This window comes from Lissotriton vulgaris, chromosome 6 (genome assembly GCF_964263255.1).
Source record: "Lissotriton vulgaris chromosome 6, aLisVul1.2, whole genome shotgun sequence".
Taxonomy (NCBI): Eukaryota; Metazoa; Chordata; class Amphibia; order Caudata; family Salamandridae; genus Lissotriton; species Lissotriton vulgaris.
The window spans coordinates 1,675,480,457-1,675,492,641 of NC_141694.1; the positions used below are offsets into that span (position 1 = coordinate 1,675,480,457).

At 41.2% G+C, this 12,185-nt stretch overlaps 1 protein-coding gene across 1 annotated transcript in view; it reads left to right on the forward strand.

Moving 5' to 3' along the window:
* The window catches only part of NENF (neudesin neurotrophic factor), a 69,201-nt gene that overhangs the window by 22,993 nt on the left and 34,023 nt on the right, over positions 1 to 12,185 (forward strand). Inside the window, exon 2 of the mRNA XM_086927852.1 lies at positions 11,288 to 11,348. Coding sequence (XP_086783978.1) covers positions 11,288 to 11,348 — 61 coding nt within the window. The remainder of the gene's footprint in view (positions 1 to 11,287; positions 11,349 to 12,185) is intronic.

The window sequence follows — 12,185 nt, forward strand, 5'->3', positions numbered from 1 at the left end:
TAAGTTGAACAAAACCCTGTTTTGCCCGATTCATGACATGGGTTACATGGTTAAGTTTCCTAGAGATTTGGCAGATCCAACAATTGGCGCCTCAAAGGCTACAGTTCAGATTGCATTTAACCCTTTCGATGCTGATGACGAGCTCAGCTCGTCATCACCCACGGGTGGCGTGTGCTGATGACGAGCTGAGCTCGTCATGTAACGCAGCTTTTAAAAAAAAGCCGCACAGCGCAAAAATCGCAGTAGCAGCGATGCGGTTAAACAACTCTCATTCAGCTGGAATACGTGTTTTGAGGTAGTAGGAGATATTTCTTTTAATAATTCAATGTTTTTCCTTACTATACAGCTGTGTTTATACTAACAAAGATATCTTTTTTCCTGAATGGACAATAGTTTTAGCCAGTGTATTAATTTTTTTATGCAAAGTTCCAAGGTAAGGGCCATCAGAGCTGTTGTGTGAACGAGTTCCAGCAAAAACAAATAATGATCTTAACGAATAGCTATACCTAATGAGAAACACAAGTGGAAATGTACACATCGTACAATATTAAGCTAGTGGGTACTGTGTTTTAAACTCTGAGTGGTGAGCCCAAATATCATAGAACACCAAATCCCAGTGCAAGGGTCCGAGAAGGTGAAACACTGGGACCTGTGTACAGTACCTGGAGGTCTGGATGAGACCAGAAGATCTAGTTGTCAGATCATAAGTTCCAGATTTTTAGTGGGTCATTCTGCCATAAAAGTAGCTTTACTAAGTATTAGCAAATTGATCAGTGCTTTAACTGTGTAAAAATGGATGAATTGTTTAGTACATGTTACTGTCCTGCATCGGCAGCAGTAAATATGTAGGATTGCATTGACATCAAGTAGTGGATTAGAATGCCTAGAATTCTAGTTAAAGAGATGAAAGTCAGGATGTTCTGTTTTAATATTTTTAGAAGTCTTATTGTTTGTTTGCAAAGGAGCACTTGCATCACGGTAGTCACATTGAATATTAAATGATGATGGGCCAACCCTCTTACCATTGGGGATCCAATAGACCTTTTTTCGCTGACTGAGAGGTAAAGGGAGTTAGCATTAATTCAATCAATTAAATTGATAGTGTAACCCATTTGGCTACACAATAAGGACCAGAAATCAGAGACTATAGTTAAGAAGCTTTATTACTAGTTGGCAGACGGGTATAAGGCAGGCAAGTAGTTCAGTCAAAGCAACATAAAAAATCAGTAACAGAATTTGATGCTCAGAGAAGAGTTTCTGAGTATCATTACAAATGCAGGATACTACACTCTTCTATACATGAGTGAAGTCTAAAATCATCTGAATTAAAGTCCAAAGTAAGGAGGGTGGTTTAAGAACCTAAAAGGATCTAAAAAATCAGAGAAATGCAGAAATATAGGAAAAGTATAGGAAGGTGTCAGCGTTTCAGAAGCTCCATCAAGAGTCTTTTTGGGAAAGGGGAAATAAGTGTCAGCCTATGCCACACTCAGCAAAGAATCCAAAAGGAATGAGCATAGAGGTCTGAACCTCTCAAAGTCCACAGGAAAGTGGCAAAACCTCAGACAGTGTGTACACCAGTTATTACAATAATTGTGTCCAAAGTAACACCCCTCTGTTTGCACCATCAGAGACTCTATTGTCCAACCATTCTCACACTGTGAGCTGAAACATTAATGATTTCTCTCAGGCCAAACATGGGTACGGTAATGTCCTTGATTACCTGCAGATCCTTGCATCATTAATGAATGGAAACGTTGAGCTGAAGCTCCATGTTCCTTGTCAGGGTCCTTTTTTCAGGCTCTCTCTCTCTATCACTAAGACAGTGTTGTATCTATTCTCAAATTAACAAATCATGTGAACGCACCTGCAAGGAGAAGACATGCAAGCAGAAAATGGGAAAACAGTATATTATGCAGAAAGAAATACAGGCCTAGTTAGGGCAAGTTAATATATTAAATCGATGGTGGACGTTTTATATAAATGTACACATTCAAAAACAAATAAATGTCCTATTACATGTTGCATACTATTAAAATAACTTGAGTACACATATGTAAGTGTGCCTATGAAATACTTTATAAATGGAAATATGAACCATTAGTGCACACATTACATGAATCCTTTTAGTCTCTAAAGTAAATCCATTTTTAATAGTGTAAGAATGGTTTTCATCAAGTTTCTAAGTGGTATGACTTTATGCGCCTAGCGTGGCAGTGTGGGGCAGTATTTAGGTACTGGAGCAAGTCACTGAACTGATACACAAGATGACAGGCCAGGCCAGGCGCTGCCATGTACGCCCTTAGAGTGCTTATTAAACTACACCCCCCCAATGCAAATCGTTAGTGGGTCGATTTGTGCGAGTGGCTCTGTTATTGGCCAAAAGGCGCATATTGCTTACGTGGGATAGTAAACTGAAACCGAAGGTTAGTCTATGGCTTAAAGACATGGCTTACTGCCAGGAACAACTAGAATTATATGCAGAAGAATTGCCGACGTCATCCAGACCCAAGGATATCTGGGCCCCATCCAACCAGGGAATACTTGTGGGCTCAAACAGAGCAAGCCTCGGAATGACTGCCTGTCTTGTTAATGACCCTGCCCTACATTATAAAGCTCGGACTTGCTCAGCATGTGCAAACCTCAGAAGACAGGATTAATATGTGTGGTACTGTAACCAATCACGGAGTTCATTTGTTTTATGCGGCTAAAGTTTGTTATGTTGGGCAGACTTGTTATATTTACTACCTGAAGCGATGCTAGTGTACTGTGCTTATATTATGTACTTCATGAGCAATGCTTCAATAAATAAAGTTTAAAAAAATAAATACAATTCTAAGTGGTATATAGTGTGGCTCACTGGTTAGAGGCGGCAGACCCGAGAGCAGAAGTCGGCCCGGGACCAGGGTTCGATTCCCGGCGCGGCAGGTTTCTGGACCAGGGTCAGCGGACTCGATAATTCTCTCGCCACGGTGCCCACTCTGATCAGCGATCACACTCGGCAACTCTGGGCATTAGCTTGCTTCATCTTCACTAACGGCCCCACCAGACCGCCGGGGCTGCCTGGTCTCACCCTGGAGATACCCATTAAGGGACCATCTCTCAGGGAAGCCAGGAAGGGTTTTGCAGCGGTCGAAGCGCGGAGATACTCCCCCGGGAGTGATTCTAGCGCTATATAAACACGCAAATTAAATTAAATTAAATTAATCTTACAATGAATGTACTGCAATGATGATGTAAAGTGCAACACTTTACATTAATATTGTTTGGACACACTTAGTACATGTGCTAAGTGAACGTTTATATTGCATATTTGTGATGTGTAAGTGTGGGGCCAAAATTACGCTGCTCCAATATTGACGGTTGTGAGCATCAGTGACTGAGGAAAACATGCGCAAGTTGTAATGTGTATCAAAATCAGTTTTCAGTGCTTTGATAAACTGGTCCAATGCAGTGGCGTTCTGCAGAGATATGAGTTTGTAGATTTTAATTCGGGGATGCACGGAAGGAGCCTGATGAAAGTTTCCTCTTGTATATTGGAAGTGGCAGTGGTCGGGGCTGGCTCCTCCCGAATAAAATGTGACATGTGAGTGACTTTCAATAGACATCCCACACACAGGCACTGAATCACTTATTTTCAGGTGGATATGCATATGAGCAAGATCAATGTTTATACACAGGGCAAAAGAGCAAGTGATAGATGTGGCCTAACCCACTTCCCCATGCTGTCATGGGGAGAAGCAGAATGTTAATGACACTCATACAGACTGCAGAGGGACGACCAAAGGCCCTGTATCTATGTATGTGCACATAGTTTCTTTTGAATTTTATTTTATTACAAGATCCTGGTAGACCACAATACCTGCCAGACCCTCCTAAGGTGCTCGAGAATGAATTATCTCTGTGCAAATCTTCTACCTATAGAGTTTGTCAAAATGAATAACACCAAATTGCTTCATTATTACAGTAATCTGTGAGAGTTCATTAAACCAATCAGGCCTATACCTTTTATAATTGGCTCATCATAACCAACTCAGGTCTACTATATTGAGCATAAGCTTTCTTTCAAAAGTGCCCATCAGGTATATAATCATACATTTAGAACAATGTAAATATTTATAGTTGGCAGAAAACTGTGCAACCCCTCCTAAGAAGGCATAACAAGGATCCTCACAGTGCAGATCTTCAACCCCTCCCCAAGTTTAGTCATATAGCTAACCAACACCAGACCCCTTGTCTATTACAGTAATATAAAAATCAGTTTAACAAAATACCTGTCTACTTGGTTTACCACAGTTTAATAATGGCCTATCTTAAATGGCTATTTACTTTAACACACACTTGGCACAATAAATAAGTCCTGACTACTCCTTTTGTGTATCAGATGTATGGCATCTGACATTTTTCTCAAAAGAGCCAAAAAGGTCTCTAGCCTTTACCATTGACTTATCCTCAGAATCACCTCACGCCTACTGTAATTCTTCGTAAACTTTCCCACAAGGCAACCCTCTGGCATACAGTCAGGAAATGATATATACACACACAATTGCAGGTGGCAAAACAATATTCAGTCCTTCCTAAGAGGATAAGCAAGGATAATTGAAGTGCAAATATTCTTCACGCAGGGTTTGATTAAAAATCAAGGTAGCACTGTTGAGCACCTTATTTCATGAGGGTCACAATCGGGACCTGAAATCAGTGTAGCACTCTTGGCTGGCGGCTACCTTTATTTTTGGTCCTGATGATGACCCTCATAAAATAATCTTTATATGGTCAACATTTTGACAAAGGTACTCTTTTTTAATACATCTTTTTATTAGATGAACAAAAAACAAACAAAAGCTGCATTGATAAAGGATAATAAAGTACAGTGCAGTGCTAACATCAGTAATCTCCCAAAGTTCTTGTGACATTAGTCCAACAGTTAGCATGGTAGATCTACAGAACGATAAAATAGTTAGATGATACAAACAAATCATTACTATCAAGACATTACTCAACAGAGGACTGATACTCTTGACTCATAGTGGTGTTTATGGAATTTATATTCTTATCAGCCCCTAGTTTTTGTGCATTTGCTTTGTATATAGCAGTTGCGCACTTTAGTTCACTTATTCACGTTAGTTGTTTGGAGTACCTTTATTGTAATCCAAAGTATTCTTTCATATGTATTCCTAATATGTTTCTGTAGCTAATACATGTGATTCTACTTCAATCTATTGATGGTTCCTCAAAATTCGCCAAGGAAGCTGAGGCTTATACTCCCCCAAGGGGACCATTGTTCTACTTTATTACTGAATGTATTCAGGGCTCTAGGGGCACCCTTTCTATCAAGCAGTAATAAGCAGTCAAGCTATGTTTTTCTTTGTGGTGACGGTAGATCTCATACAGGTAGTATCAGCATCCCTTTGCCAGCCATGCTGTCTCCCAGCTCAGGACTCCAAGTAAATGCCAAAATTAGTGCCTGGTGAAAAGAAGGAGGATACTGGCGCTGAGAGACCTTACTGGGAAGTAAGGAAAGGGGATGGTCATGTTTGTGCTTGGACTTCACAATGGATTAAGATCTGCAGCACCTCACGTCACAGACTGACGTGAAGCTCCCTGTGGCTCGGTGGTGGTGCTGGTGTTGATGGGAGGAAGAGCTTCCATGGGAGAGGTGGGCATCAGGATATAGAAATGCCAGAGGTAACAACGAGGAGAGTGCAGTGAGGGTAGTTATCAAGAAGGGGAGAAGGTGATCAATAGATCCGCAGGGCACTCATTACCACTCAAACAAGTGGAAGGTCCAGTTTCAGCCTGTGCCCCCACCAAGTCAATGTAAACAAAAAGGGTAGCTGAACCGTTCCTAGTAGAGAAGAAGCTGTGTATTAGGCGTGACCATGGGTGTACATGTGGCACCCTTGGGCATCCATTTTGTTGGAAATATTTGCCTCACACACCCGAATGGGTGTCATGCTTCATCATCGGCGTTGCTCCTCGTCGGGGAGGCGGTGCAATCCCCGACGGGCTCACCTCAAAGAGGGGCTCTTTGACGGAGATCTTTTCTTCCAACAGCCTTATGGTGAAGTGCGGGTATGTGGGCAATAGAGTAAGGAAACTAAAAGGTGATTAAAATGTAGTAGGGGGTACCGAAAAGTACTACTTTATTCTGGGGGTCTCCCACTATGGTTAAAAACGTGAAAACAACTTCCTAAGTACCACTAAGTTAAGTGTGGTAGGACTCGGTAAAGTTGGATATTGACATGGTCAACATGTTTCTCGCACAAGGAATTTTCCGCGATTCTTCAGGACCTAGAAAATATATACTATGCAGTCATTCAACAACATGCAGGTGTCATGTGTGTAAATGCAAGCACTGTCGGTTTATTTTACCTCTGTAGTAATATCCTCTGCCTAAAAGTCGGGGATTAATTACCGCATGAGTCTTCGGCGGTGATAGAACATCAGGGGAGAGCCATAAGGTGTAGCTCCATCAGCCCGTGTTCCTGCTCCTTGACCTACCCGTTACCGCCGAGCTCGGATATTACTACAGAGGTAAAATAAACCGACAGTGCTTACTTACTCTATTGCCCACATACCCGTACTTCACCATAAGGCTGTTGGAAGAAAAGATCTCCGTCAAAGAGCCCCTCTTTGAGGTGAGCCCGTCGGGAATTGCACCGCCTCCCCGACGAGGAGCAACGCCGATGATGAAGCATGACACCCATTCGGGTGTGTGAGGCAAATATTTCCAACAAAATGGATGCCCAAGGGTGCCACATGTACACCCATGGTCACGCCTAATACACAGCTTCTTCTCTACTAGGAACGGTTCAGCTACCCTTTTTGTTTACAGTGCAGTGAGGGTGTCACGAATTGCCGGGCTCCCTACTTATATTACGGCCATTGGCAATTAGCCATCCAAATGCTTATTTCTCCAATTCAACCATCTCTGCCATAGAGTTGCTTTCCTCAAGGGGAGGGGGGAAGAACCCACCAAACGACTCCAAAAACTCTCAATAGCTCCAGCATTCCTGTTACCTCCATTGCCCTCAAGATGAGAGGACAATGAAATATCAGTCAGAACTATTTTCCCAACTGGTCTTCAATAGCAAATAGCATTGGACAGCCAGTACAGACACAATTGTCTTCTCTGACGTTTATCTCCACAAGTAAATTGTTCAATCTCTGCCACTGGATACACCATCTTGGAGGTGGAGAAGACTTACAAAAAGACCGAAGACAGTGCCAGATAAGAAAGTGATGACATTGGTTGAAATGGAAGGGGTAGAAGATGGGAATTGAGATTAAGTCAAAAAGCTCAAAGACAACCAAGATCCTGGCAAAGCACTGTCAATGAGACTTGCGATATGGGGTCCCTGACTTCATAACTGAAATGTTTAAGAGCAATGTAAGACTTATTTAACTGATAAAATAGAAAGGGAAGCGGAAGGACCTCATGAGAGATTGTCAGTGATATTTCTGTCTACACACAGTAGAAGGAGTAGACAGCAGTAGTGGCTTGTTTTGTCAAGATTTTATCTGTAGGAAGTAGAACTCTTATTTTACCAAATGTCCACTGAACGCCGGGGGAATCTGTAGAATAAGATACTTGCATGCCAGTGGGAAAGATTATTGGCCATATGTATCATAGTTCCGTTTTGCGAATTCTAAATAGCGATTTTTAAGGAATCGCTATTTAGAAATCGCAAAATGGTATGTATGTAGAAATCAGCTTCTTTTTAGCGATTTCTTAAAATTCCTTAATTGCGATTAACAAATTGCTAATCCCAATTAAGGAATAATTTCCAATTCATTTCTATGGGCCAGGAGGCCCATAGGAATGAAGGGGAAATGTGCGATTAGCAATTAGCTAATCGCAAATTGAGAATATTTTCAAGGGTGCAGGGGTGTCCAAAGGACACCCTGCTGCACCCTTGAAAATGACATGTGTGCTCATATGGCACACATACATGCCCTAAGGGCATGTATGAGCATCACATGGAACCTTTTGTTTCTAAAAAAAAATAGCTTTTTGAAAGGAATTCGCAACTTACCACCAACTTGAAGTTGGTGGTAATTTGCGATTCCTTAGGGACAATTAGCAATATTTTTTTGCACGATACATTGCATTTAAGGAATCGCAAATTGTGCGATTCCTTGAATGCAATCGCAAAATAAGGAATCGCAAATTGTGCGATTCCTTATTTTGAACCACATTTTCTTAATACATACCATATTGAGAATTCGCATTCGCAAAGGTATAAATTCTGTGAATTTCGACCTATGCGAATGCGAATTTCAATGATACATATGGCCCTATGAGTGTAATATTCTGGTCTTGGGGACTGATAATCCTATGAATATGTTGTATCTGTAAACGGGAGCTTGACAACAAATGCATCACTGTTGGTTATAGAAAGAGCAGTCCTTTTAAAATCTAGCAGTACCTAAAGATGAGAAAGCATGGGCCCAACCTCCTTTTTGCCCCACTATTAAAATCTTACCACCTATAGTCAAATACTTCACCCAGATGACAAATGCCAGGAAGTGTGGGCTCGATTCTGAGCAATAAGGGCTTTTGACCACTGCCTGTGGGTGATTAGGTGTTATTGTAGAATTGAACAACAAAAAGGCCTGCGCAAGTGGAATAAGAATTCAATGTAATGTCCTGCTCAGGAAGCCACCCCATACTGCACACCATCTTATCCAACTCCCAGTTCTTCCTTCTATTTATCGCTCCCCTTAACTACTCACTTTCTCTCTTACTTAGACTTTGATTCCCCTTCCAAAGCCATACCACATGACCTTTTTTATATACATAATGTATTGTTTGTAGATTGTTTGTTCAACTTATGCTTTCACAAAGTCATATAGATGCTGTAGGCTAAATGGATTTGGCTTAACTCCTGACTTGTCCCGTAGTCTAATTCTGATTGATCCAGGCAGTGACTTGGATTAGAGTTTGTCGAGGGAAACAGTGGACACATTCGCCTTTATTGTTACTGGAAAATCTTTTTTCCTTTTGTTTGATGCTAGGGACAGAAGTATGCAGGATTTCTTCGCTCTTTCTGGGTGTCAGCCAAACGAGCACCTGTGTTGCCATTATATACTGGTCTTGAATCTTCGATGGTAACTGGGTAGGGCCACTGTGAGAACCAACAAACCACAGGGATTGGGGAGAGGATGGGAAATAGTCCTGAGTGAGCTTTGATTGAACCAGGATTAATAGTTTTAGCACCTGACGTGCTGAGGGACTTGTATGTCCCTAAGACATCTTTGAACGTTGGTGTGTGGGCGTTGGGCATGGGAGGGGAATTAATGATCAGTGTTCTGTTGTGAGCAGTACGTTTTACAGCTGTGTTTTTGGCTAGCTGACTGGCACTGTGGGATCACGCTTTAATTGTGATGGAATGATAAATGGTCCCTTCATCGCTGAGTAGCGTATTTCATCACAACAGAGCTGTCGCAAGAAGGCAGGCAGGAGTGATGGCAGCTGAGATGGTGCTTCACAGATATGACGTTCCTGAGCACTAGTGGCTCAGGTAGAACCCAGACTTTGATGGCCAGTGGTTGGGTCCAGTAGTAAGACGGTTTGGTAAAGAGGATTACCTGAAATCCATTGCTACTCTGTTAATTCCATTTAAACCATTACTGTGGTAGCCATCTTGAAGTGAACAAATGTGCCTGTAGAACAAGATTGTTGTTGCGGTGCTCCATAACAAAGAGTAATTACAAAAGGTGGTGCAATAGGTTGTATGTTGAGGCACAGGTCAAAATGCCTTTGTGGAGTTCCTATTCAAATTGATGGTCAAGTTCATTTCAGTCCTGTTGGGAGTGTTGAAGGTGGTAGGTAGGACCCTTATGGATTACTCATTGGAAAAATGGAAGAAGCTAAATGCCAACCCAAGTGAGCATAGCAAGGATTAAGAAAACATGAAATAAGAAGTTCATGGCCTCCTGACTATGGAACAGGACACAGGGAACACTTGCGACTGCTTTTCAGAATGTTGAGGTTGGTAGTTGATAGGTTTAGGGGCGGTTAAGGTACACTCTAGACTATCGGTGCAAGCTGTCCTGAAACAAGGTGATGCCTAAAGATAACTGCTAGCAGTGCATTTAATGATGGCAGAAGTAAGATTGGAGTGATGGCACAAATTGATGCCACACTGGAAGGAGATCCTCTTATTTGAGAAGGGAGGGGCACATGAGGATCTCACCCAAAAAATCTTGCTCAAACAGACTGCATATTTGAAATGAGCCTGCCAGGTAAGTTCATTGGGAAGCTTTGATATTAAGGTTGGTATGTATCTACTGGCATGCTTTCTTTATGTCTGTTCTCCCCTAGAAGTCTGTACTGTCATGAACTATGAGGAAGATGTCATTCTAATAAAATATCCAGAAAGTAAGCCTAACTGAAGGGCTACATTTTCACAGGTATTCCTCAAAATCATTCGTAGTGAATGGGAGATGAATGTCCTGAGATCACACTCATTTACAAACAACTGAGAGAAAAAATATTCAATTGGCAGGTGTAATAGAATTTAATTTGAGCGAATAATCCTTTTTTTTTCATCTCGTGCTCTCTGTATTTGTGAAGTTGTGGGGCCGTTATTCCATATCAGACCACAAGGAGGAATCTTCAGAATTTGATTTTTGAGTGACTAAAAGCCTGGCAGATGAGAAGTACGGTCAGCTTCCAATTCTTTTAGCTACTGATAGTAAAAGCAAAGCAATATGGCAGCATGTTTTAAAAAAAAAAAAGGAAGCTACCTTGGACCCTGATTTTCTGTAGAATTGTCTACCAAATGCCCATGCACATGGATGTAAGCTATACTTGGGTTCGTTGAGGCGTAGTTTCCAAATCCAGCCAATTAACTCCTTTGACCGCTGATGTAATAAACATTTATTTCTAACCTAATCACAGGCAGCAGAGAGGGAGAAGAAGGTAAAGAGAAAAGAAAAACTGCAACTGTATTTTCAGCAATCAAAAATCTCTATTTGAATTCATGGTCTGAAAAGGCACTTTGTACAAAAATAATGGATACAAAGATAAGTGTGTCCCCATTTGCAATGGGTTTCAAGTTATGAGATGTCTGGAGGGGCTGTGCTTGTTAATGTTATTTTAGTGCAGTGCAGATTGCGTTCTGATCTAAGTCATGGGTGATCGTATTTTTCTGAGCATCAGAACGTGTGCAACTCTCCTATGGTTGTATAAAAGGCCACAATTCGAAAAAATACCAGCAACCCTAATGCTCACTAATAATTATATTGCAAACCTTACCTTACCTATTTTCTTTTTCATTCACAGGATGACCAGCCTATTTACATGGCAGTGAAGGGTGCAGTGTTTGATGTAACTTCAGGAAAAGGTAACTTGCAGTAACCTCTCTTTTCTACCTTTCTGCTTCCACATACTTTTTTATTTAAACTCCCTATCTTCTTGCCCTCATCTTTCACACTCTTACCATTCTCCCCTCTTATATGATACACTTTTTTTCAACGGACCCTTTAGCAATTTAGAAGCTCTGATAAACATCTCGTATCTGTGGATTTAAAACAAAATATGGATGTTGTCTATCGCTGTTTTTTTAAGCAGATGCTCCGCTGAAGATGTTGGGATCTCTAAGTAAGCGTGGGAAATCAGTGTAGTACACAGAAACACAGTTTATCAGCTAAGAGAATTGTAAGAAATTAAAGAGAAAGGGGAGATTATTTGGCACTGTAGTAGACAAGTAGGCGTGTTGCAGGAGCTAATGGCGTTTGTGGAAAGGGACAATTAGGGAAAAAAAGCCATCTGTTTAAAGTTTTTAGAAGTACAATGGTTTTACCTTCACAAACTTTAGTGGTGGAGCTGGGGATGTTCTATGCAGAGATGATTGGTCAACTTGGGGAGAAGACAACCATTTCTCAGCCTCTGACTTTTGTACTGTCTCTGCAACATGTTCACCAAAAAGGTTCTATTGAAGGAGTTCTCCAATTCTGTGGAAGTTGCTAAGTTCTGGCTCATAAAAATAGACTGCACTGGTTCTCCTTTTGATCCTTAATTGGGGTAGTCAGAAAGGAGAGGATTACTACTCAATCAGTCCTTCTTGGGTTTGGTAATTTCTCTCTCGTTACTACAAGAATTAGAATCTCATTATTGTAGAAAGAAAAATTACCTATTCTCATCTGATTCTGCCGACTTCAGGCCATTATCTTATTTAGTG